This window comes from Habropoda laboriosa, unplaced genomic scaffold (assembly GCF_001263275.1).
Source record: "Habropoda laboriosa isolate 0110345459 unplaced genomic scaffold, ASM126327v1 scaffold143, whole genome shotgun sequence".
NCBI classification, from domain to species: domain Eukaryota; kingdom Metazoa; phylum Arthropoda; class Insecta; order Hymenoptera; family Apidae; genus Habropoda; species Habropoda laboriosa.
In genome coordinates this window covers 2,627,442-2,653,575 of record NW_017100404.1, presented here as the reverse complement: position 1 = coordinate 2,653,575, position 26,134 = coordinate 2,627,442, and the positions used below count along the sequence as shown (strand labels likewise).

Sequence of the window (26,134 nt, the reverse complement as noted above, 5' to 3'; positions counted from 1 at the left end):
CCCCCTCCACCTTTCCCCAACTCTCGAAACAGTACCACCAATAAGATCCTCGAAACGGGGAACGAGTTTGATACTACGGGTAACTTCACGTCGTATCGAATACCACACGATGGAAATATGTTCGATCACGGCGTGTCCTGTTCACGACGTCAGGACGTATCTAGACTCCTCGACGAAGACTGCGGGCGATCCGTGCGATCTTACGCACATGGCTCTGTGTATACAGAATTAAGCACCAGGGTGTGATCGTCCTAGCACCATATCGACTTTTCTGTGTACGAACCTACCATTTCTGTCCTGATGCATGTCCTGCTGTGCTTGTGTGTATGTTGTGTGTGTGTGTGTACGTATGCGCATGCATGAGTGTACGGTATAGGCCACGGCGGTTACGTTTTACTCGTGTATAAGTGTATGGTTAGTGTATTTCAAGTGTATGGTATTAATTAATCGTCGTCTGTATAGTTTTTCTAATTCAAGGAGAAAACATCGATCGATGATGATGGACACTCCCGTTTCGATTGGCTGTCGCGCGTGCGACGCCGAGACATCGCCGAAGAGTTCTCAACGTCGGCCAGCTAGGCGAGCGATACCGCGCTAACTGAATAATACAAAAGAAAAAAAAAAGAAAGAACACGTACGCCAAAAAAAAAAGAAACCAAAGAACGAATAGGAGGCGTTTTCTGTCCAATATACCGCGTGTATGCGTATATAAGTCTGTCAAGATTTCGTGTCGTCGTTATTGTTTTAAACAAGTCGAAGAGAAGGCTACACATCCTGTACTTCGTCTACCGTAATCGCCGGCCCGGGGGCGTGAACGTTGAAAGCTCTGAGACCTTTTTACTTTCTCTCTTCCTTTCTTTCTTTCTCTCTCTCTTTCACTCCCTTCCTCTCGCACTCTGTTTCTCTTTATCGCTCTCTCTGTCTCACGTGCCGGTGGCGACATTTCGAGCGATTCGGGAACTCAAACGTGTGCCGCTGAATCCGCAGGTGCAGCTGCAAAAACAGATCGTTTCGATATAGTATGGCTGTGATCGTTTTGAGGTGTTGTCGTTGATGATCCGTAGAAGTACCCATTCTCACGTTGAGCGTTAAATGAAGATTCTCAAAATTTTCTCAAAATTTGTTTACGTATATCGTAAAAAAGTATACATATACACTGAACAAACAGTTCTAAAATAACTCGAAAGTAAATCTGTGATAGATAATTGAAAAATAATCGTATCGAATGAAATATGGTAAATTTGTAATATGTTATATTAACATATATATGTTAGAAAGTATTTCTCTTAAAAATAACGTGAGCTGAGGTACTCGTTGGTGTGCAAATTCTAATCACCTCTCTTGCCTCGAATTCTAAACATCATTTCCAATGCGCCATGAATCTTGCACCTGCTGCACCTACGAACACAGCGTACCACGACGGGTCCCTCTCTCCCACAGGGAGCAGACCCATGCTAGTTATCGGTTGTGGTAAAAGTAGAACGTAACCGAGATAATCGATCGGTGCGTAATTGACACGAACGGTAATAAATAAGAAAAAGAAGACCTCCTGGAGAGTCGCTGACCAGGCGTCGCACACATATTCGAGAGCGGGCGACTACGTCGTCTCTGCATCTCGACTTGCTGTTCTTTATGGGTGCCGCGCATTTATTTGCTCTGCGGCATCAACGGGTAAAAATCGATGAGGTGACTCAACGATGTCAAAATCGGGGGCTATGATCCAACGCACATTAACGACTCGTGCGTACTACTGCTACTGCCAGTACTGACGCAGGCACTGCCCACGTTGCTACTGGCGCAACTACCGCTAGCTGGCGCCAGGTGTTGCTGCTGTTGTTGCTGATGATGATGCTGTTGGTGCTGCTGATGTTGCTGTTCCTGCGCCGTCGTACTCCTAAGGATATCGTCCGCGGACAGGGGTGTCAGCTTCCATCCAGGCATGAAGTCTAAGTCTAGGTCTGGACCGATATCGACGTCCAGTAACTCGTTGTTGTTCAATGGATCTAGAGGCGACTGACTCGATAGAGATAGTACGCTACCCCAGTTGATCGAGCGGCTATCATCGCTATCGCCAATGCCGGAGTCAGCATCGGTTTCGTTCGAAGACGTTGGAGGCATTGGGAACGGTGTTAACCTACCCTGCTCAGGAGGTTGAAGTTGAGCAATCGGTGCCGGTATAACCGGCTCCATGGGCGGTGGACTTCTGTCCCTCTCCATCTCACGTTCCAGATGCCTTAGTGTATTGCAGATGAGAACCGATCGATGAAGGCTCGGATCCGGAAACTGGCGGTACCTCGCTAACTTGCACATAGAAATGTTTAAAACGGCCAGTCGCCTTTGTCTGTAGCACGCTCTGCCACGCCGACACCAGCTCGACCTCGAACCCTCGCAGCACCTCTCGTTCGCTCGGTAACTCGAACCAAGCTCCAAATAACTCTTTCCATTTTCTTCTCGCCGTATCGTTGGCGGCTCGTAATGATGAGGCGTTCCCCACTGCGGCTGAGGCCTCGACAGTTGGCTGTAACCGTTGTTACCGACTGGACTGCTAGGGCCGCGTTGATGATGGTAGTAGTGCTGCGGATGATGATGCAGATGCGCCACCGTAGATGGTGGTGGCGCTGACGTCGTCGTCGACGACTGTTGTTGCTGCTGTTGCTGCTGCTGCGCCGTTTGATGTTGTTGTTGCTGCTGCTGCTGCTGCTGCTGCTGTTGTTGTTGTTGAGGACTTGCCGATGTCGGCTGACAAGGATTTGTCTGCAGGCAGGGAGAACTCACTTCCATATCGTAATAAGACGACGGTGTTTGGCTCAACGGGGGGGTGTAACTATCCTCCATCGCCCACCAGCTACCCTCCACCCGGCCTAACTTCGATGGGCTTTCGCCCATATCCATGTCGAATTCCATGCAGCCCACACCTCCCTCCAGTTTACGTTTTCCTGCCGTGGCCTGCAGACCCATCATTGCACAACTCTGCAAATGATTAAAACGTGATACGTTAGTTCTTGAATTTTACAAATTTATACTTTGTATTTTATACTAATAGTAATAAATATAATTTATTTCGTATTTCTATATCGTACTGCCATTTCAATATTTTTAAAAATAGATTAATGCACCGTAAAATTATACGAACAATTAGAAAGAATGACGTTATACCTATTGTTTTCGAATTTAATTTTTATCACATAGGATATAGAAGTGAAAGTAGGAAATTGATGTGAATAAGAAAAAATTCAGATGATAAGCTAGGGATCTTTTCCGAATGACGATTTTGCGACATGATCACGAAAGACCTTGCTCAGTCTCGATACTTTGCTACAAGCTGGAGAGTAGGCAAAACGACGTGACTCAGAGGGTCGGCTCGCTGACAGACGTTGGGGAATGACGTCAGGCATCTCCCTACCCTGGCCTGGAAGAAGTCATCGTTGGAATGGATGATCGAGTGGGCATGGACGAGGAGGGGGCACAAATGGCAAGGGGGACAGAGGAGTGTTGTTACTCATGGGTTCAATCAGCAAGCATGCGGGCCCCTTGTGAAATACTCCTCTCCATTTTATCTTTCCCTCGGTCTTTGTTTTCCCTTTTCTTCTTCCCCTTATATTCGTTTAAAGACACAACAAGAGAATTTAGAAAAATACTATTATTTTAAATTAAAATATTGTCTGGTAATATTTCCAGGAATTAGTAAGCACAAAGGCTTTCCAACGTATTATATACTAACGGCTCAATTACGAAACAAAAGAATTTACATATATATATTCTGTCCACCTTTTAAATATTAACATAATGTGTAAAGTTTAGATACGGGTATTATTTCACGTGACGAATAGTGATGCCAATCATGAAACGTAATCGATCCATTCGAAGAAACCTCAAACAAATGATAAAGCACGTGGAGGACACATCAATGATTTACGTCCGTGCCAGTCCGATTCAACGACCGTGCGAGTGAAAGTAAGTAAATAATCGTCCCTCCCTCCAACTTGTGCTTGCTCGAGCAAGCTGGCAAAGAAGCAAAGAAAAAGAATGTAAAATCAAAGACGAAGTATAAGATGGTCCTATCACCCAATGTAAATTTATGTCACACGTTCCGGGGGCTACGTAGCCCTCGTTACCATCCTGGTGTCACGTGCGACATTATCGATTCGGAACAGAATAATGTTACACCGCTACCAAAACGGCAGGAATTGCAATTAAATAACGCGACAGTCAATGGTTAAAAATGAGGATCGATCTATAGAATTCAGATTCGACGAGAGAAGCCATGCATCCTAAACAAATGACGTATAATCTGTCTTATGCACCAGTTCAAGGTTAGGTCCAAGAAGTCCGAGATTTTGTTTCAATAAACTTATTTGTGATGGATGTGTGGTTGGCTAGTCGTGAAACCACGACAGCTTCAACTAACAGGCGATATTCCATGAGTTATTGCAATGTTAATTTGCAAATTAATTTGAAGCAGAAAATTGATATAGTATAGATTAAACTTTGAAGAACATAATGATACTTTTCTACATATGTAAAAGTAATATGTTATCTAGAAAACTGCAGAATAAGAAGTTATTTATAAGTTTCGAATCAGAAGGAACGTCATATAGACGTCGTTCGTTATTTACGATCAGTAAATTAGACAATTTCATAAAAATGAAATCGTTTATTGGTAAAACGAAAAAAAAAAATCGAAAAGCAAAAATCACACGGACTTTGTTGAGAACCACTGACAGCGCAGTTAGTTGAGCGAATTGCCGTGGGATGTCACTAGCGACACGTTCGTCGTTTTGTCGGATCCACGTGGTCTGCACATGACATTTGATTTCACGAAAAAAAAAAAAAAGGAAAAAGAAAAAAAATACTAAAATGAAGCAAAAGCAGAAATGGAGGGAATGGAAGTTGTAAAGAGCTACGGGTAGGGGATGCACGGTGGCGTTAACGTCATTTAACAGATAATCGATGTGTTACGTTGTTCGACCAATACGAAGAGCCGCGTGTGCAACTGGCAAGAAGAACAACGGTGAGAAAAGGAGGGGAAAAAAGTTCCGAGGAAACGAGCAATGCCATCAGAGACGATACTGCGCGCCCATGATACCCGGCCGTGTGGCAAAACATGCGAGGCGATTTGCCACTTTGTTTGAACAAACTTCAAACGAACAGTACCAAAGAAACATTAAAGTTTTTTTAGAACACAGAACGTCGAATCTTTTCAATTAAAAATATCATCAATATACAAAACTAGGTTGTTCTTTTTTGTTTTTATTAAGAAAAAAATGTACGCGCTTTCTTCGAAACGATTTGTAGATTTCTAGCAGTAACTAGTTGCTACGACGGTAGCAGCAACAGCCAGCCAACGACTCAATCTCGACTCGACAGTGTACATCCGCCGCGGCGGCCTACTTGGAATACGACTCGCTCGCGAAGGTTCTCCTTCCAACAGGGCCGACCAGTCCCGCAGCTCTTCGAGAGACGATTCGTAGAATCGCAGGGAAAACAATGACGGATCGTATTCGCAAGCTTGATTTCGCCTTCAATCACGGTGAAAACGCGGTTTTCTCAGGAAAGTACTTCTCGTCTTGTCGATCAATGCTTTCCCGATACATGCCCTTATTTGTCACGCTAGTAATCCGATACAATACTTCGTTTACGATATTTATTTTATTTACGTCACCTTCGTTTTCCTACACGTTGAACTATTCGATAATTTGTTTTAACGATAGAAAAACAGTAAAAAAAAGAAAATGCTATGGAAATCGAATCTGAATTTTTTTCTAATCAATTTCTACTTTACCAACTGAGTCATTCAAGACGCCTAACAGATTCTATCTCCATAACTCGAGTATTAAAAAATGACTAACGCCTGTGCCTATCGAGGTATGCAAGATTAAGACTTCAGTGAACGCGCTGGAGAATTCAACTGGCGTCCTTAAGAGCAATGTTTGCGAAACATGGCCCGAACACTTGTTGAATCGAGACGGCCACCGGGTGGTTGCTGCGGGGGGTTACCGCGTAACGGATTAGCTGTGTGTGGCAGAAATGCACGGCTCTTAACTGCCCATAAATCAAAGTCAAGAAGCATGCCCATCCCACTCTTCTTTCTTCTCGCGAAATCTTCGAGGGTTGTGGTTTGCGCGGCTCACTCTTTCACCCGGGGAATCTTTTGAAGCTCACCTGACTTAGGAAATCGTGGAATCGATTCTAGAGTGAAGTAGCGAGAAGTTGTTTTCGTTTGTTTTATTCTCTTCGGACATTTTGTAACCGTTTGAAGTGCCTTAATCGTCGAAATTGAAACAGCTTTCTAGTTGTAAAATAAAATGTTTAAAGTAAAAATATTTTTCCTTTCTTTGGGAGCATTTGAAAGTTATTGTTAAAAATTGCAGGAACATACTAACTTCCAACGAAATTCTATATTATAATTATGTTGAAAAAAAAAGTGTCTGCGATAGTGTGTAGACTTTGTCATTAATTAATTTATTTTTTATATCTTAGACCATTTTTTTATTTTTATCAAGTGATGCGATGTTTTACCATATTTATTTTGACGAGAATGCCATCTAGCGGAGAATTCTATAGTCAACTTAACAGAGGATTTATTTCGAGGTTAATAAGATAAAAGTGCGTCCAAAATAGGCGTACATTTCCTAATGAACATCGCAACCGTTATAATATTCCTATTAAAAAATTACGTTATTAAGCATGAAAAGAATATTATTAAATTTGTTCAGTTGTACTTAACGTAAGAAAACAAAGGAAATTTAAAAAATAAAGGTACTATATTTGGAAATTAATATCGTTGAAAACATTATAACAGTGACAAATTGTGCAGAAAGTTTGATGACAAAGTTTCTATAAACAAATTTGCCCCAATTCCTGCTTTATCGTCAAGAATGTAGGTCAATGGAATAAACGTGAGAGAAGTACTAGAACTAGAAAAGATTCATGACGACTGTGCTCGCAATAAGATAATGTTCACCGCGTGAAGCCTATCTAGACAGACTGCAGCATACGCACGAGAAGATTAATAAAGTCAGCTTATACGTCACTCTACGAAAAATCGAGAAAAACAATACTTAACCTAGAAAAAAAACTATTGATATAAATAAAAAGTAGAAAGATTCTTTGAACTTGTTTAATTAGTGAAATTAATTTCAATATAAAAGTAGTAATTTGAATATGTCGTCCGTTGTTTGCATAACAATTGGCAAACAAATATTCTCTTAAATGAAAATTTACCAATAAAATAGATTTATTTTAAGCGAGTTCAATTCCGCTTGGTTTGTTACAACGAATAGCGAGCACAGAGGATACGAGAGAAGAATCAAAAGTAGAGAAGGTTTGTGGTGGATCCGGCTATGCCTGACGATGAGGTAATGTTTGCTACACGAGCTATCTAGTCAGCCAAAGAACGAACACACACGAAGGCCTGCTCGAGCCAGTTGGAGCCCCGTAGATAAAACCAGCCAGTGTATGGCGTCGTACATTCCTAAGCTATATGCGTGTATGCTAGGCATACGTGAATACATCGTAACGATCATATTATAAGATCGAATATTCGAATTCATTTTCAAGTTCAAGTACTTGAGAATTTTTAATATAGTGTTAACTCTGTATATTTAGCAAAAGAAAATACTCGAAAGAGCTACTTTTTTGTAGGTTAGTTCAATTACTCAGTCGTACCAACGTATGCTTACGATAAATTCAGTAAACGTTCCGAAGAGGCGCGAAAAAAAAAGACGAAATATGCTTTAACATATTCAAAGTTCGAATTTAAACGAAGGAATAACGTTGCGAGAAAATTAGACGCACGAAATAGGTCTGCGATATTATCTCTATATTTTCCTTAAAAATCATCGATCTAACGAGGAAAGAATAATTGTTGCTTAATTCGTCGTGAAAAATCTGAAATTTTACTTCGCCTCGAACTCGAAACTGTGAGGCGTGTAAACGCAAACGAATCATGTTGGTGTGAATTTTCTGCGCTGCTCAGGCACCAGAAGAACGACATCGAGGCGACGTTGGTGCCGGCGGTCGGCAGTCATGACAACATGACGTCAACCGGCCGTGTGTTATTTTCGAAAGGGGACTCGAGCGACGCGCTGCCTGCCGGCGAGATCGCCAACTACGAAAAACAGCTCGACAACGGCATCGCGCGCACCACGCTATCGGGCCAAGAAATAACAACGCGCACGATACAGCCTGCCGTGTTATGATTATCGAGCGCAATTCAGACGAGAATATTTAAATAAAACGAGAAATCAGCAAACGTTACCGCAAACAAAAAAATCTTCGTTTCTCGTGTAAAATTAACGACGGATACATATGTATCTCACTACAAATATATTTCATTAACGGGATATATAATATTATCGTGTGATATTGTCTAGTTTTTATCCGACCATTTATCAATGACGCGCTATATTATTTATAGGTATGATGTTCTGGATAATTTTCCACAATGAATAAAGCTAAACGTTAATTCGTTAAAATAATTCGAATTCAATTGAAGATCACATAACCTCGACGTATTTATGACAATATGATATTTATTATGGAAATCTAAGGTTAATTCGTAGCATATATATTTTTTCCTCCAAGATGAAAGTACACGGAGTGACTTTGCTCGTTTCGTTCTTTTGCTCGCGTACAAGGAAATTTTTCGAAATCGAGAATGTTTCCTCGTTCGACCATGAATTACGCAATCGTCGAATTTCGTTTCACGACGTGGCGCAAGATCGCCAGCGTGTAACGACACGTCTCTTCGAGTCTCTCGCTTCCAAGTTTTCGCGCTTACGATCCTGGAAGCTGTCTGAAAACGCTAGGCTTTAACGGGTGTAAAGTCCGCGGCAGATTAGCGGCGCGCTATCTCGTCGAGCGGATAAGATTGCCGTGGAGCAGCCAGTTAGACTTAGACTTCAAGGACTCGCGAATCGCGCGAGCCGTCGTGTGAACTTCGAAAAAGTGAACCGGCGCGGCGCCACTTTCTTCTTCGCGCGCGATCGCCATTTTTCAAATTCGAAAATTCATTAGAAAGTCATTTATTCGCTCAATCCCACGGAAGAAAAATCTCCCGAAATAGCATGTTTTTTTCTCTCCTTCTACTTCAATGGGACTTTTTCTATCTCTCTATGAATATGTAATAAAAATTTGCATGCTGTTCTACGAAGCAAGTGTATGTTTTTTGCAAATCGCAGCGATAAGAGACGCAGACACAGCGAGTAAAAATAATTGGAAAAAGAAATATTGTTATTTTCACTTTTGCTATAAATATTCATATATTTAAACTGTTTTATCATTTTAAACATTATAAAATGTACCGAAATGATTTTCAGAAGGTATCTCAACTGTTACATCGTATTTTACGAAAAAGGCTAAACGATATTTCGCTTGGAAGCGCACGACGATGACGCGTGAGAATGAAACGATCGAAAATCGACCCGAGATACACACATAAGAACGAAATCTCGTATTATACACGTTTCGCGTGTCTCGAAACGAAAAACCGAAAGGCAGTATCACGAGGCCTAATGAAACGGGCCACGCGAGAGGTCAGTTTACGACCTTTAAACGGAAAAAAGAAACACGAGAGCCCGGGCGGGCGGATCTACATAACGTTATTGTAGATCGCCGAAAAAGAACGACGAATAAGCGTTATCCTTCGCGAGAACGTGATCGCGCACGAGCAAGCTTCTGTACTTCGGGCCACGTGTGCCCGATTCATCGATAGTAAAGTGTGCTACACAAAAGGGCGGCGTGGGGTGAGAACTACACCCCTGATGCATCTCGCTCTCCTTTATACGCGAATGGGGCGGTGATCTCTACTCGTTCACTCGTGCACCGCCGACAAAATGCAAATTTTCGGTGCAATTACAGCTGAAGATTAACGTTGAAAAGAGTTCAGATAGTGTTTACACGATAGGACAATTCCGATAAAATTCTTTAAATAGATCTACCATTTTGCACACCTTCTCTATCCTACCAAATAGTATTTTTCAGTTTCACTTTTCGTTTTGAAAACCTTTTTTTTCTATTACCATTTTTAATTCTTTCATTGCTGGGGAATTAAAGCAGAAATTAAAGCACCGTGTGGGGCTGAGTTTGTAGTATTAATATATTAAAAGCTTTTATAAGACAAGTTACTATACTATTTTTTTTTTTTGCTCAAGATTTGGTATTTTATAATTGTCAAATGAATAATATGTAAATGAAAATATAAAAGAGGCGATATCTAGCGGTCGATTACCGCAGATTGCGGGCATATAGGCGCCGATAGCAGTCAAAGGATTAACAGACGTGTATCAGTTCTGTTTTTTTGTCGTAAGATAATATTATTTTAAACCTCAGAAAATCCTAGTTCAAGTACAATTTATGCGAGTGATTATACTTCAATATTTCCAAGTATCTGCACGACCCTTATCAAACCTTCCTTTCGATTAACATATTACAAATACGTTTTCAACATAAACAAGATTCAAGTATTGTATTTTGAAAAACAAAAAGTATATGAAAATATGAAATTCTCATAATGCGTTATACGAGTGTGTCCATCGCGTTTTATAAGTACTGCCGTAATTTTTTCGTCGCGTTATACAGTGGCCCACTGTATCAGGACACTCGCTGAATATAAAGCAAACCTAAACAGTCGTTATTACTCTGCGGATTTTTCTGCAAATTCATATCTTCGAGAATACAGTCAAAAATGTATATAAATACAGTAAAATTATTTCACCTACCAAGTATTATAAAAAACACCATAATTTAGAAATCTTTTCATAACACCTGCATTCTGTGCAATTGTTTACCTTCAAATTTCCTCTGAATGCATAAAAATCCGCAATCTAGTCATTATCAATATACCCACTACCCTGATTTTCTCGACGATCGTGAGAAATGAACAAAGAGAGGCCCAACTTTCTTCAGAAAAATCGTAGTTGCTCGAACGATGTATCAAAAATTCATACTTTGCGCTATACTAATTTTCCCCACCGAAGAAATCTTATTTTTAGTGACACACAACGTGTGTCCCAACACCTCCAACCAACACTGTCCATCACCCTAACGATAAACATCCTCCAAACAAATCCAAATTTCACCAAAGATCGACGTTAAAGTCGACCGAAACCGTCGTCCCCGAAGAACGGCCCCCGCGATAGTTGACCCAGTTTTCGTGGTGGCACGCGGGCGCAACATTTGCAACCGCGAAAATACGAGTGGCTGTGCGCGGCGGCGCCCATGGGCATTTGTATGCCACGCACAAGCGCGCAATAAATGCACCGCACACTTCCCACACGTACACATACAGAAAGTGACACGCGTGTGTACATTATACCCAGGCAGACAGGAGAGACGTGAATGGGAGATCCTGCGTCGTGCAGCACCCTTGCGTGCATCCTTTACGGACATATATCGCGCATGTACAACTTCCACGATAAATACACTAGCCTATATACGGTGTGGCCGAGGCGGAGGAGAAACTACGCGCGCTGGTCGGTCCTACATTAGGGGATGAATAAAGGAAGGTCTCCGAAATGGAAGGGTCGCTTCCCTCGTAGAAAACGGTTCTCGAGCCAACCCTCTTCCGCGTCGTACGCAACACGGACTATAGGTAGGAATATATCAAGGATAATTCAGCCTTGGTACCGAAAAGAGGCTGATCGACCGGTAAAAGCAGCCGGGGAACCCGTTGAGAAACACTGAGAGAGAACGTAATCTACTAGGGCGAGCGAGCGGCATCTGCGGTGCCCTGAAACGAAGGGTCCCGCACCCTGAGCACTCGTAGCCACGAGGAAAAGAGAGAATGGAGGGCGAACGAGGGGTGGAAAATTGGGAGAGAGAGAGAGAGAAGACGGAAATGTAGTTGGCTTCTTAACGTCACCCCCTACCTCCTCCTTCCAACTGTTGAAATAAAGAGATCGAAAAGGAAGATGCGATATTTCAGTCATCTGGACTTCGCGAGGATTTAATTGATTCGAGTGAGAGAGAGAGAGAAGAGGGTGGGGGATAAGGCTAACACAAGTCAGAGAGAACAACTACATCCGAAGATTTTCTTCCTGCTTTCTCATGCTTCTGTCTCGTCAAATAAATTCCTCCGGTTTGTTCGAAGAGGGGTTGGTTCGGAGTGGGTTTTTAAGGAGGCATAGCGAATCAATTTAGAGAGTTTGATGCAGTTAGTCGCGCACGGGAAACGTCGTTCACGCTTCACGAGACTTCTCTTCTGGTTTTCCCAGCCGCGTCGTCTCTTCTCTCTTCGTTGGTTTCGTTTCCGGTTCCGTGGGGATCGGATCGGTTAAATGAAATGATCGCTGATCTACAGTTTGCAGATTAGAATAGGACTTCGTTTTTTTTTTTTTTTGTTTCAGTTTGGAAAAAAGTTGTACCAGAGAGATTTATTCAATGTTTCGAACGAATCACAATTTTCAGGTCGTCTGGGAGTTCCGGAGAAAACACATTTTGATAAATCAATATCGCTGGTAACCGAGCTTCATTTAAATCGGTAAAACTATTCCGCTGCATACCTCTCTCTCTCTCTCTTTGTCCCGTTTCGTCCAGTGGAAACCGCACAACCCTTCGACAAGGCAAAAATAGGAATCGAAATTCGTTGAACTCGATGTCTAGAAATGGATACGGGGCAATTTTCAAACGATTCTACAATTCGAATTATACTGGAAATAGTAAACAACTGTTACCGTTTCGTTGGACGCTGTTGCGGACGAAATTGTCTAGACTTGGAAAGTGTTCCAAATTAAATCTGCGTCTATACTGTGCATAGTAAAACAACGTTATAAAATAAATTGTTATATTTGTGTCAGAGTGTTCGACTGAGAAGGCGAAAAACTGAATTTTCAAGCGTCTACTTAAAAATGGCCAAAAATGGTAACTTCTGTGATAAGTTTAATTTTTGTTTCCCGCCTTTGCCAACCGTATTTACCTTAGAGTATTATATTGAGAAGGCGAAAAATTGAATTTTCAGGCGTCTACTTAAAAATGGCCAAAAATGGTAACTTCTGTGATAAGTTTAATTTTTATCACCCGCCTTTGCAATTACATTTATCTTAGAGTATTCTATTGAGAAGGAGAAAAATTACACTCTCACGCGTCCATTTAAAAATGGCCAAAAATGGCACCAGCGACGTTAAGTGGAAAATGGCAAAATGGCATTTATCAAAAAATTCCTCCCATCTTATTCGCTCTCGAAAACCATTTAAATTACGTATACAAAATTTTCTCGTTCCTAACCATCGCCTACAAAAGATCATTTCAAAGATAACAACACGAAAAATGTTATACAATTATCGTAACTTCGCTACAGAACGTGTTACATCATCTTAACGCGAGAAAAACCAATAGACCTAGAAAGGTTCACCTGACGATTGGTTCTCTCGTTGCTCACTTTTATCATAACTTACAACAAAAAGATTGTTCACTTTCGAGAGGAAGCCGTGTGACGAGGAGAGCACACAGGCCCACGTATACGTACCTACAGCTATGGGACACGCACACGTAGGTGGCTACTCTACCTTTGTCGTGTGGGAAGAAAGCCGTACAGGGGTGGCTAAAAAAAGAGGGACCATATGGCAGACAAGGGACAAGCGCACCCCTATGTGTGGAGAGCTCCCCCTTTCTCATGCATTTTTTTCTCCTTTTTTTTTTCTTTTCGTCGGGCTTTTTTCGCGCAGCATCTTCTTACACGTGAACACAATGCAGCGCGACGCATTCGAGCCGGCTGTCGACGGAATTTTCACAGATGTGTATGAGCGTACGGACAATTTGTACTACTAACTCTGGTCGATCGACGAAAATTCAATCGGACGAAGAGGGAGAGACAACACAACGGAGTGAGGAGGGGGAATTCCTTTCCGCGGACACGCGCGCGCTCAGTTTCGTTTTGTTCCTAATCACTTTTATCGGCGTTGATGGCGCTTGACTGATCGCCAATTATCCACCGCACAGGTTTCTCGATTCTCCGTGAAAAACGTAACGCCCGGTGACATGTGCGTTTATGCAACCGAGGGATTTTTACCCCGTGACGTGTGAGTTTATTAAGCATCTCTTTTCTTTTTTTTTTTTTTTACATTCTTGACCGGGAAGCTGCTTGCTTTCTCGCACGGGAAACTCTGAAATGTGATTTTCGTTTGGTTTTTACGAGAGTCGCTGGAAGTAATTAAAAGATCGTTAACATGGGGTAATATTGCCATAAGCGTAAAATTGAGGCAATTAGCAGACCTTACCGGTGTCGTTAGTGCACGAACTTTTCTCTATCCTTCAAATTAGAAACGGCCTTTTCGATTTTGTCTGAAGTCCGGATTCTTTCACTTTACGTTTACAAGTTCACCTTTTATAAACGCGATGCGAGTTTGAGGTTAGGTATCGCGTACCTGTAAGTCTCGTTTTATTCGTTTATCGTTATATTATCCAGCTTTTATCGTCGAAATGTAAAATTCTAATCGACCCCAGTTTTTCTTCTTTTTCTTACGTTTACACGTCGATAAAATCCATTCGGTGTAACCAACGACACATTTAACCCCTTGCACTCGAATGGCGACTGAGAATACACATATGTGTCAGTTTGAGAAAATTTCATCCATTTTTCAGCAAATAGATACTAACTATCAATTTTGAAGGGAACAGTGCAAAGGGTTAAAAGCAGAAGAATACTTCGTCTCACAGTATGATTTCTCAAATTTTACACGTTTCCTCGAACAACCTAATCTGCCCAAACAGAAACCTACCAGAAAAAAAAAGTCGCCGTATCTTCTCTGACAAAAGGAAACAGGCAAAATAACGCCCGAAGACACCGATACTCCAATTCGAAGCAGCCCCGGCGATAAAAAAGCCGGTCCCCTCGAGCGTGAATGGATTCACAGGTGTGAAACGCGCGCGCGGTCGAAGCGATGACAATAATTAGGCGGGACGAAAGAAGGGGCGCGAGGTGGCACCGAGTGACGGGGGAAAAAGGAAGCGCGAGGGACACGGCTGGAAGGAACCTGTTCGCGGTGACGAGTGGGCGCGTTGGTTGAAGTTTACGAGGTGGCCATCGTAGGACAGTCAAAGAACGGGAGAGAATAAGATGGTTACAGAGACGCAGGTGCCTCCGCCCGGCCACGCTAAATAATACACGTGAGAGAGGCTTGTGCCGTGCATTCACGAGCGCAACCGCTGACGAGTGGGACGGTTGCAAGGTGCACAAACTCGGCGTGAGCGGCGAACAGGTAGGTTCTGCGTGACGAATTTTGCACACACATGCGTGTAACACAAACACAGTAGGCTGTGTATCGTGTACGGGGTGCAAATATAAATCATGGATACCGAGAGAGCTTCTAGGGTTGAAAAAAACTCGTTTGCAGGAAGAAAGACGTCTTGAGAGAGGTGTGATTTAAGTGTGTTTTGCAGCGATCTGTTTTTTGCTTCGTGTTGGTTAAGAATGTAGCATTTTCATTTGAGCTCGATCGGTAAGTTTGTTGCTCACAGCCAGACTATCTGAACTCCATTTCTTTTTTTTTTTTTTTTTTGGTAAATTAAGTTACATAGGTCATCTCAGTGGTGTATCTTCACTTTATCAGAGCTACTCAATAGATACGAAAGATTTAATTGTTCACCGATGACTTTTTGTTCTGATGTAAAATTACAACGCAGGGCTCTCAAACGGTGCAGAATTTATATAGAGGATAATTCACACGTGAGATGAAAAATGGAATATTTCCGATGTTACCTTGGCAAGAATTATTTTTTCATCCACTTTATACAAAACAATTATTTTCTAATCTCCAGCAATGTTTAAAATTTCCATTTATACTCTTCGTGTCTAGAATTTATCTGTACCGAATATACACGCGTTGGAATCACCGTGACAAATGCGGAGAAAAAACGGAATTACGCGATAATGAAGATCGCTGAAGATCCGGGGTGAAACGAGGTTACCCGGCGAGAATCGGAAGCAGGTATCGATGTGTCGTGAATGTTTCACGCTAGGAAACATCGTACCGAGGAGAATTCCATTTACGACGGGCAAGGAGCACCTGATCCCTCGACCGATTCTCCTTGCCCCGGTAACCGACGAGGATGTATCGATGATCGCACGTCGCAACGCCATTGTTCCGATCTTGCGGGCATCGCGAGGCACGCGACTAACCCCCTTTCGTCCCCTTTCCACGCCTCTCTCTCTCGAGAGAGAGAATTTTCGCTCGTACTTACAAAGGCAAGTGACGAAAGTCAACGAATATCCATCCGCGATAAGATACACACAGCACTTAATTCTGTTTGAGTCATATCACTTTTATCTCAGTCGACGTTGTATATCTTCGCTGACTAATAGCGATCGATAAAAACGTCATATAGGACCTTCGAACGGCAGAGATCTAGATCCCTTCGACGTTGATCTGTCAATAGGAACCTGTTGCTGACTTGATCCTTGAGATCAGTAGTTTGAGAAATTAGTCTGAATTTTTTGTTTCATCTCCCATTTTGGGAGATCTAGCGTTTGAATTTGAAAAATTCAGATTTTCTTTTTGTAACGTTATAAATATACCGCTTTTGTGAAATATTGAAGGAAACCTTAACAGACAGATGTGCGTTATTAAATAAAATTGTTAAGTAGTCTGAGTGACTGTACGTCTCTTGCAAAGTCTTAACACTTTAAAACACTGTAAACGTAACCAATGAACTGATAATTTTAAGCAATAAAAATAGATGGAGTGATAATGAACTTGTGGTACGTGTATCTGACGAAAATGAAATTCTGATGTAATTTAGTTTGAAGAAAAAACTGAGGTAGTGACCTAATTATGTGTTGTACAAGTAATCAGTACTTCGACGTGACGTATAGTCCTCTGCAAAGGGTTAAAGACAGGTGTCTGTAGTCATCTCGATTAATACTGGCCCTGTATATAATTTGTTTGGTAAGCTTCAAGCATAAATTGAAGTTCCAATTTTTCTTTTATGTATGTACCTTTTGTTACAATTAAATTTGAACCTACCTATAATAATCTACATTCTTATTGTACTTAATTTCTCGGAGTTAAACGAATATCCCAGCAGTTAAATGTCACTATTCCTAAGACAAACGTTTCGGTAATTAATCAAAATTTACGTATTCGAAAGTGAAGTTCTTAGTTAAAATTCTTCTTCTTTCCTCATATCTCGATGACAATCTGCACCAAGAGTATGACTCGTTATTATCAGCCAAAGGGGTTAATCGAATACACACACCACCATATCTCTCCATCAAGTGACTCATTAATCCCACAGGAAGCTTCGTAACCCGAAAACCCAGTGCTTGAATTTATGATTCAACTCGTTTCACAAACGAAATTTCCTTACCCCCTCTCTCTCTGTTTTTCCCTGTTACACACGATCCAGCCGAGAAACCCTGAAAAAAAATGTGCCTACCGCCGAGGGTACGCGTCCCCCATTTGTGAGTGGACCTCTGGGTGGAGATATACCTGGATCCAGGTAGAAAACGTCGATCCTACACGCGGCCTGGCGTTGTTCGTTGACGAGGGTTAGACGTCGGGCCGCATCAGGGAAATCCTCTCTCAGAAAGGTTCCCTTCGACCTGGCCACACATAGCCAGTGATCCTCAAAGTTTCTCCAAGTTCGTTCTATCGCCCAGCGATTAGAACAACGTTCCCATAAACGATCGATAATTCGAGAGCGCCGCCTTTTTATTTCTTCGCCTTCGATCTTCCTCAGCGATCTCTCCGGCTACTAAAAGCTGACTGAAGGAAAGAGTTCTTTAACCTCTCGCGAGGAATGAACGCGCAGACGACTGGGACACGACTTGTGTTGTCTCCTTCTCCCCCGAAAATCTATCGATCCTTTTAGCAGCCCAGGAGGCGAGCGAGCAACAAATTCGAGGGAGTAAATTCGTTCGATAACGCAAAGATGAATCGTGTATCGAGGAGCGCTGCTCGTAAAATCCCTCTCTTTCTCTCTCTGCTGGTAGAGATTAGGTTTGCTGAATTCTTCTGTTGTAGGAGAGGGAAGAGGTTTCGAGCGGAATGACTTAATTGCCGCGGTTTTCTGCGAAGGTCGAGGTTTACGAGACCGCTACCGTAGATATGGTCGAACACTTTCCACGGGCAGGAAATGGTGACGAGGTAGAGGTTCTGGTGCAATTCAAGGCTGGAATCCCTGACAATGAACGCGTCACGAATTTTGTGGCTTTAATTCGGACTCGTAAAACTCTGTTTGCTTTGTTCCTTTTCTATTTTGCGTGGAATGTTCCGTCGAATTATTGCTGTCCCGAGGTGTAGGAGAACCGGCTGGTTATACAGCGGTGAATAGATCATCGTCACCGGGGTCTCTAAGGACTCGGGACCGTGACCAGTCACGTATTCGTCATACGGTGAGGAAGAACTCGGCGAAGCACGTCATCAGGGTATAAACAATGACTTTATCTTCGCGGAAGCTGACGAAAGTGAAACTTGCTTATATATCTGAATGGTCTGCTCGAGATCTTTTATCAGAATGAAACGAACACTCTCCAGTACCTGTTTCTTCTCGAGTACTTTTATTTTCGATAGAATGTCTCTTTTTCTGGAGGGAAAAAGACCAACAATTGGCTGTTACTGTAATTAGGTTTTCATTTTGTATACCACAAATTTTGAATTCCCCATTCGCCAGATTTATCGCCACCAGATTACAATTTTTTTAAACAGAAGATCTTTCATAATATGAGAAATGATGTAGAAGACTCTAAAGAATTTATAAATACCAGGAACCCAGAATTTTATAATGATAAAATAAAAAAAGCTTGCATCTCGTTGTGAAAAGTGTATATAGATTGCAATAAATTTGACTTGAGAGTTCTTTAACCTCTCGCGAGGAATGAACGCGCAGACGACTGGGACACGACTTGTGTTGTCTCCTTCTCCCCCGAAAATCTATCGATCCTTTTAGCAGCCCAGGAGGCGAGCGAGCAACAAATTCGAGGGAGTAAATTCGTTCGATAACGCAAAGATGAATCGTGTATCGAGGAGCGCTGCTCGTAAAATCCCTCTCTTTCTCTCTCTGCTGGTAGAGATTAGGTTTGCTGAATTCTTCTGTTGTAGGAGAGGGAAGAGGTTTCGAGCGGAATGACTTAATTGCCGCGGTTTTCTGCGAAGGTCGAGGTTTACGAGACCGCTACCGTAGATATGGTCGAACACTTTCCACGGGCAGGAAATGGTGACGAGGTAGAGGTTCTGGTGCAATTCAAGGCTGGAATCCCTGACAATGAACGCGTCACGAATTTTGTGGCTTTAATTCGGACTCGTAAAACTCTGTTTGCTTTGTTCCTTTTCTATTTTGCGTGGAATGTTCCGTCGAATTATTGCTGTCCCGAGGTGTAGGAGAACCGGCTGGTTATACAGCGGTGAATAGATCATCGTCACCGGGGTCTCTAAGGACTCGGGACCGTGACCAGTCACGTATTCGTCATACGGTGAGGAAGAACTCGGCGAAGCACGTCATCAGGGTATAAACAATGACTTTATCTTCGCGGAAGCTGACGAAAGTGAAACTTGCTTATATATCTGAATGGTCTGCTCGAGATCTTTTATCAGAATGAAACGAACACTCTCCAGTACCTGTTTCTTCTCGAGTACTTTTATTTTCGATAGAATGTCTCTTTTTCTGGAGGGAAAAAGACCAACAATTGGCTGTTACTGTAATTAGGTTTTCATTTTGTATACCACAAATTTTGAATTCCCCATTCGCCAGATTTATCGCCACCAGATTACAATTTTTTTAAACAGAAGATCTTTCATAATATGAGAAATGATGTAGAAGACTCTAAAGAATTTATAAATACCAGGAACCCAGAATTTTATAATGATAAAATAAAAAAAGCTTGCATCTCGTTGTGAAAAGTGTATATAGATTGCAATAAATTTGACTTGGATTGAATAAATCAATTTTAGTCAAAATTGTACAATGTTTAAGCATGATCCTTAAAAGCCGCAATTTATTTACAGACAATCTACTAATTTCACCCTTTCGCTTGAACTCTTGAATCCGAGTTACCCTTGGTATTAATTCGCAAAACGTGAAGAAAAAGGAAGAAAACATCATTGGCGACAGTTACACAGTTTCAACAATAAAATAAAAGCTCCAACGTAGCATGTCAGGGCTCCGGGGCCCCAGGTCTGCCCCGGAGAGTCCCGCAGACGGGCTTTCGGCCCGTATTGTTGGATTTGGGGTAGGACAGCCAGTATATACCCTCGCCCGGCAGAGAAACGAGGGTTGGAACCTTTTATACAGCGAAGGGTCGCCAGTCGGCTATCGGCCCCGGCTCCTTTTGTTTGGCTCGTCGAAGCGACAACGGAGAAATCCCCCTCGTCAGGCAGACGACAGACCATGGCATGCCTGGCCTGGCCTGCCTGTTTGCCTGTCCCATGACTGACGACGGCAGGCCGACGCCGCCGTAAAACCTCGCGTCCTCGACGAACGGAAACGAACTTTTACCGACCTTGCTACTAGGAAGTCACCTATAGTTAGAGGAGGAGAATGGCTCAGAGATCCTCTACTTGTACCGATCTCAGGAAACCACTTCTCGGTCGATAAGTAGGAGAAGGGTGATATGTTAAAATTTAGAAAATTAATTCGAAGAAGAGCTATCGATTGATAAAAGATCACACTAGAGTAGGACTAACTATAATGCGGCAAATATAATATTAACTAAGTTCCAGCGACATCGTTTTTTGGGTCAAATTTAATTAACATTAAAATCCCAAAATTACAAATTCTGATTTTTAATATCTACTGGTATCTAATAAACCCCAAATGATCAACGTCAAAATTAAAAAAACCAGAAAGATTGGTTAGAGAATGGGGGAATACTCTATATTACTTAAAATTAGAAAAGGAACCAAAGAAGAGCTATCCATAAATAAAAACACACTCTCCACTAAATCCCAAATGATCGACACCAAAATGAAAAAAACCAGAAAGATTGGCTAGAGAATGGGGGAATACTCCATATTACTTAAAATTAGAAAAGGAACCAAAGAAGAGCTATCCATAAATAAAAACACACGCTCTCCACTAAATCCCAAATGATCGACACGAAATTAAAAAAGAAAAAAACAAAGTCCAGGATTGAGCAACCGAAACGTTCGGTCACTCCGCAAATCCCATTACGTAACAGAGAACGAGAAACATAGGAACACGCATCAGCGTAGCCACCTCGACAACAGGAAAAGATCCTAGAAAATGGCGGCGCAGAGAGCGAGGCGTGAGCCGCGCCTGCGGCTCATCAACGCCGTTGCGCGCTCGTCTCCTCTCTAGCCCGATGCTGGAGGAGCCAAGTGGAAGAAGTTTACTGTTAGCTGGCGCACGTATACATAACTCGTGTGCCTAAGCGCAAAAGCTGTTCTGTAGGATATATATCGGCGCTAGGCTAGCCTAAGCTAGAATCGTATGAACGTCTTAGCCAGCCAGCTCAGCCAACCAACCAGCAACCACCGCGCGTGTTCGCCAAGCTAGAACGGCTGCTGCTGCCTGCCTTGCTGCCTAGGCCAGGCAACAGAGAGACCGGGTTGGGTGTTGGTGAAAGGTGTGGCCGCGTTGGCTACACAAGAAAACGAGAATGCAATATGCCGGCTGCTCGTACGCGGTTATTCTCACTGGCAAATACACCAGAGTCCGTGAGGAACACGGAGAGAGAGAGACTACGGGCACGTAATCGTTCTCATCCTGCTGCCTGATTGCCGCTGCTACTCTCTTCTTCCTCGTCTCCTGCTGTCTCTCTCGATGTCGATGCTCGAACATGAACCGAACGAAAAAAATAGAAAGGAGGGAAAAAAGGAGGGAGAGAGAGAGAGACGGTGGATGGGGAAATAAGATGAGGAGGGAAGAGGCAGGGAAAGACATCGGTCGAAAAGAACGACTCCTCTCTGTGGGTACAGGTGGTCGAAGAGAGAACGATCCAAGGAGTACCGCTTAATGGGATTCAACGACCTCTCATGCCCGTGTTCAGACGCCAAGTGTCATCCTGTTGGTCCTAGCGGGAGGATGCTTGATCTCTCTCTCTCTTTCTGATGTTCACCGATGAATCGCGGTGGTCACGACGTTCCACGCGATGAAGATCTACGTGGATGAAACGGAAGGTCGCGCGATCAATGGTGCCCATAATACACGTTTCTGTGAAGTTGTTCCCGAAAAATTCTCGATTGTGTGTGAAATTTTTACTGTCGATTTTTACTGTACAGTTATGAATAAAGGATTGTTACACTTTTCAACGTGTATCTACGTATGAGAGTGTACTTCGAGCAATTCACGTTGATCCATACTGCTATTCTTCATGGTACCTCTTTGTTAGATTATTTGGGTAAATAGACAGGCGAGGCGGACTTTTCGCACGATAAATCCCCGCGAAAGAAGGAAGAACGGCAATGGAAGATATTCGCCTGTAGCGGTACTGTCCTTGCACGATCGCCTCGAGCAATACCGGCCCCGGTCGTAACTGTTCCCGTATCCTGCCTCGGCTATTCCTAGCTCGGTGTCGAGCAAAGTGCAACTACATTAAGGAGATTATGAGATATTGAAAATAACGATGAATACAAGCGGTACAATGCCCGTTTCGCCGTTTAATATCGTTTGATTGCATCGGTTCGTTTAGAAAATACCCCGAAAGAGAGTGATCTACGAATTTATCGTTTTCTTTAGATTTTCAGAAATTCTATCCGTACGATATTTCCGATAAAACGTCCCGAATATTAATTTGGGTAATTTCACGGTAATGTACGAGAGATCATCCTTCGTTGCTATTTTCTTAGCGTGAACGAGTTTTGTCCTTACAGGTGTCAAGATTGATCGCGACTAACTGACCTGGTCCTGTTGCATATTGATTTGCGACAAGTGTAAAGCCTGTTCTTGCCTTTATGCATACACACAACGTCGCCGATACTGTCTCAAAGAGGCCGTGGAGAATCGTGGAGCACAGATAACAACGTACACGTCAATAATGCGAAGTCTAACGAAGTTAGGTGTAAGAGAAGACGAAGCGCGTCTTCCTAATGTATGTATAACTACGGTCGAACAGTTGCTTCGATTCCTCCCGGCTCTATCAATCGTACACGCGTTAAAAAGCGCGACAGAATTAAAGATAGAAGGTTGAAGGTTACCCCTGCACGTTTTGCAGCGTGACTAATGACCGACGCTGCAAAATCGACCGAAGACCGATATAATGAAGCTCGACTCGGACGAAAATCGCTTGCATAAGGCGGATGCCCGACACGCGCGGACTGAAGAACACGACACCGAGGCGAGCGTTCGTTGTCAGCACGTCTCTCGACAATAGTCGGCACGAATTGACCGGTCACTACGTCAAATCCCTTCTTTGACACTTTCTAATTGCTACCATATAATGGAAAATATATATGCATATATAAAAAAATAAATAAAAATATTAAACATTGTAATACAATCAATAACTATAATATCGAATGAATTAAAATATTCGTCGACTGGTTTATAACAAGAGTATCGTTTCTAAAAAGCGGATTACCCTTACGATCGCTTTCACCAGAAACAGCGACGCGACGTCGACTGCGACTAAGGGCCGATTTCGCCGATTTTACGAAGCGAGGTGCGCGCGCCTGTCGATCGCCTCACCCGATTTGAATACTTTCTGGGGCGAATAGTGATGCGCGCGCATCGAACCGATCATCGTCGGATATCGTCGAAACATCCGGCAATATTCCGGAAGACGATGGTCCCGCGAATCGAATATATTGTACGATGTGTCAGTTGCGCTCGCGCGTTCATTTGCGCTGGCGAAACCGGAGGCAAGCAAAACAACGAGGCGACGGCGATACGAAAATAAAATCCGTTGCTCGGCAGCCCGTTCTGACGGCGCAGCCAAGGTTACGTGCGACGAAGCAACGAGTCTCCTCGTGAAAGTCAAATTTGTAAAGCGCGTACACAAGAGCGTGTGAGCTGAAGCGTACGCGTGCGGGCGAGTCTTCTTTCGACGAACGAGCGGAGCGAGAGCGTAAAGCGAACGCAGCGCCGACTGGCGGCGCGTGAGCGCGGCGTCGTTTTTTCGACGAAACAGCGCGCCGCCACCACCGTTCCTCCTTCAAGGCTGCACCGTTACGGCTGACGTCTCTCACTGCTGCTGCTGCTGCTGCTGTGCTTGCCGATTACTCGATTCCAACGATGGTTGGCAATTAGCGATGTAGCTCGTACGAATGACGCCGGCAACGTAAATCGCGTGATTTCTACGTGGAAAAAGCACCACGCCGAGACCTAGACGGTTATTATGAAAGTTACAAGTTATTTTCTGCGCTCTCGACCAGTCCCTTTGGACTTTCGTTTTTGATGAACGTATCGAGTTGGTAGTTAAGATACTGCGAGCTATGATAAATGCACCACAAACACAGAATTAAAAACTGTTTTCAATAACAGACTCTAGAGGTAACGTCGATCTATTACAGTGGTTCAGGCGATTGTACACCTTTGTATGATACAACGGTGAGCGACTGTGCTGCAGAGAAAGATTCGTGTTTGATCTCCACGTTTTACCAATTTTTTTTTCTGTTCGGGTAAAACGGAGTTTTCAAGTTCTACGGCAGATGACAGCTTTGTGCTTACGAATATAATTTTCATTTGCAGTAGAACCGGCAGAGTCGCGAACGGCAGATGCGACGATAAAGTCAAGCACGATAAACGCGACGAATACTGGGCTTTTCTTTATCGTTCTTGCCTCGATAATGCAGCGTATCGATACGGTAAGAGTATCGCGCAATGAGGTATGCTGGTAAGAAATATCAAGATATACTGAATATCACCAAATACAAAGGATATATTAATACGAGTCTCTAGTATGGATTCAACGGGTCTTAATATACGAAATATACAGATGGAATTATACTAAGATATCGCATTTGTGCTCGAATTTTTAGTTTTTGATAGCAGTGTTTACGCTCAAGGCTGCATCGAAACAACGCTGCGCCGTTGTCAATATCGTTTATGTAGTTTTGCGCTCGATGATCCGACCAGCACTAGAGTAGAAACGACAAGGAGGTAGCAGTAAACGCAAGCAACGTAGACGACGTAGACGCCGAGGACTGGCTCTGTCCCGCTGCTGCTGTTACTGTTATTTTTAACTCGACGCCGACGCGTCGAGTCCGTAGTCTAAAACCGTCTACCCTCCTTCCTCCCTGTACGCCGCCAGATCGAGCAACGAGCTTCGCTTCACTTCTCTACTTCTTCTTCGTCTTCTTCTACTCGACCCATACGATAGAAAGGACGGTGGAGTAAGCGCTTCGAGCGGTATTTTCTACTTTCAAAATTGTAGAATACCGTCGGTAATAAGAAATTTTAATAGAAAAATTCATTATTAAAATTCGCGTTAACTATTTCATCTAATTACGCAGTTACGAATTCTCGAAATTTACACCACTAATTATATAAAGTATATAACTGATTTTGACTTAATTCAAAGTTCTTTTATATCGAACAATTTCAAGTGTCGATAAGTCTGAAATAATTGAATAATTTCTTTTCATGTGAAGGAGGGTACGAAGACTATTCGTTATTGATTTTGTTTAATTTTCTAATTCCCATCGGTATAAAATGTAAATGTAATAAGCTGGATTTCCATATGAAACAGCTGCGTAGAAAGGAATTTATTAAAAAAGTTTTAGCAATGCTTGTCACAAAAGTGCTGTGAGCGAAGGAAAATTTATTTCGAAACCCAGTTTTCCCGCCAGTCGAACCGGCAACGCCGCGTAACCAGAGAAAATCAAGAAAGAACGAGACAGTGCGATACCGGCAACGTGGAAGACGGAGAGGGGACGAGAAAGAGAGACCTCGAAACGTGGCAACGCAGCACCAATGCGTTGTAGACTCGGTTCCGTACTGATACCCACGCTCTGAGGTCTCGCGCGATGTCGCTCTTGTGCCGAGTAAAATACCTCTACACGAACTTTCTACTCGCAAGAATGGGGTTGTCGGCGCAACAATCATACAACATATCGAGGGTGGATTTTTAATTCCTATTTGATGCAAACCACAACGTTTTTCGTCTTACTTTCGAATGAACAATGTTCCACGTATAATAAAATAATATCTCATGAAATAATATTGCAAAATATTTCAACGGTAAAACTATGTGGGATTTGTAAGTAGATTACCGGTGTAATCCGCCAATGATGTTACACAT

General features: G+C 42.8%; 1 protein-coding gene across 2 annotated transcripts in view; it reads right to left on the bottom strand.

Annotated features, from left to right (window-relative positions):
- Window positions 1-1,319: 1,319 nt before the first annotated feature.
- Window positions 1,320-26,134, bottom strand: part of LOC108575348 (myb-like protein AA) — a 96,404-nt gene continuing 71,589 nt past the window's right edge. For both annotated transcript variants that reach the window (XM_017938117.1, XM_017938116.1), the window contains exon 2: window positions 1,320-2,970. In XM_017938117.1, the coding sequence (XP_017793606.1) occupies window positions 1,714-2,961 (1,248 nt within the window). In that variant the 5' untranslated portion in view covers window positions 2,962-2,970 and the 3' untranslated portion in view covers window positions 1,320-1,713. The remainder of the gene's footprint in view (window positions 2,971-26,134) is intronic.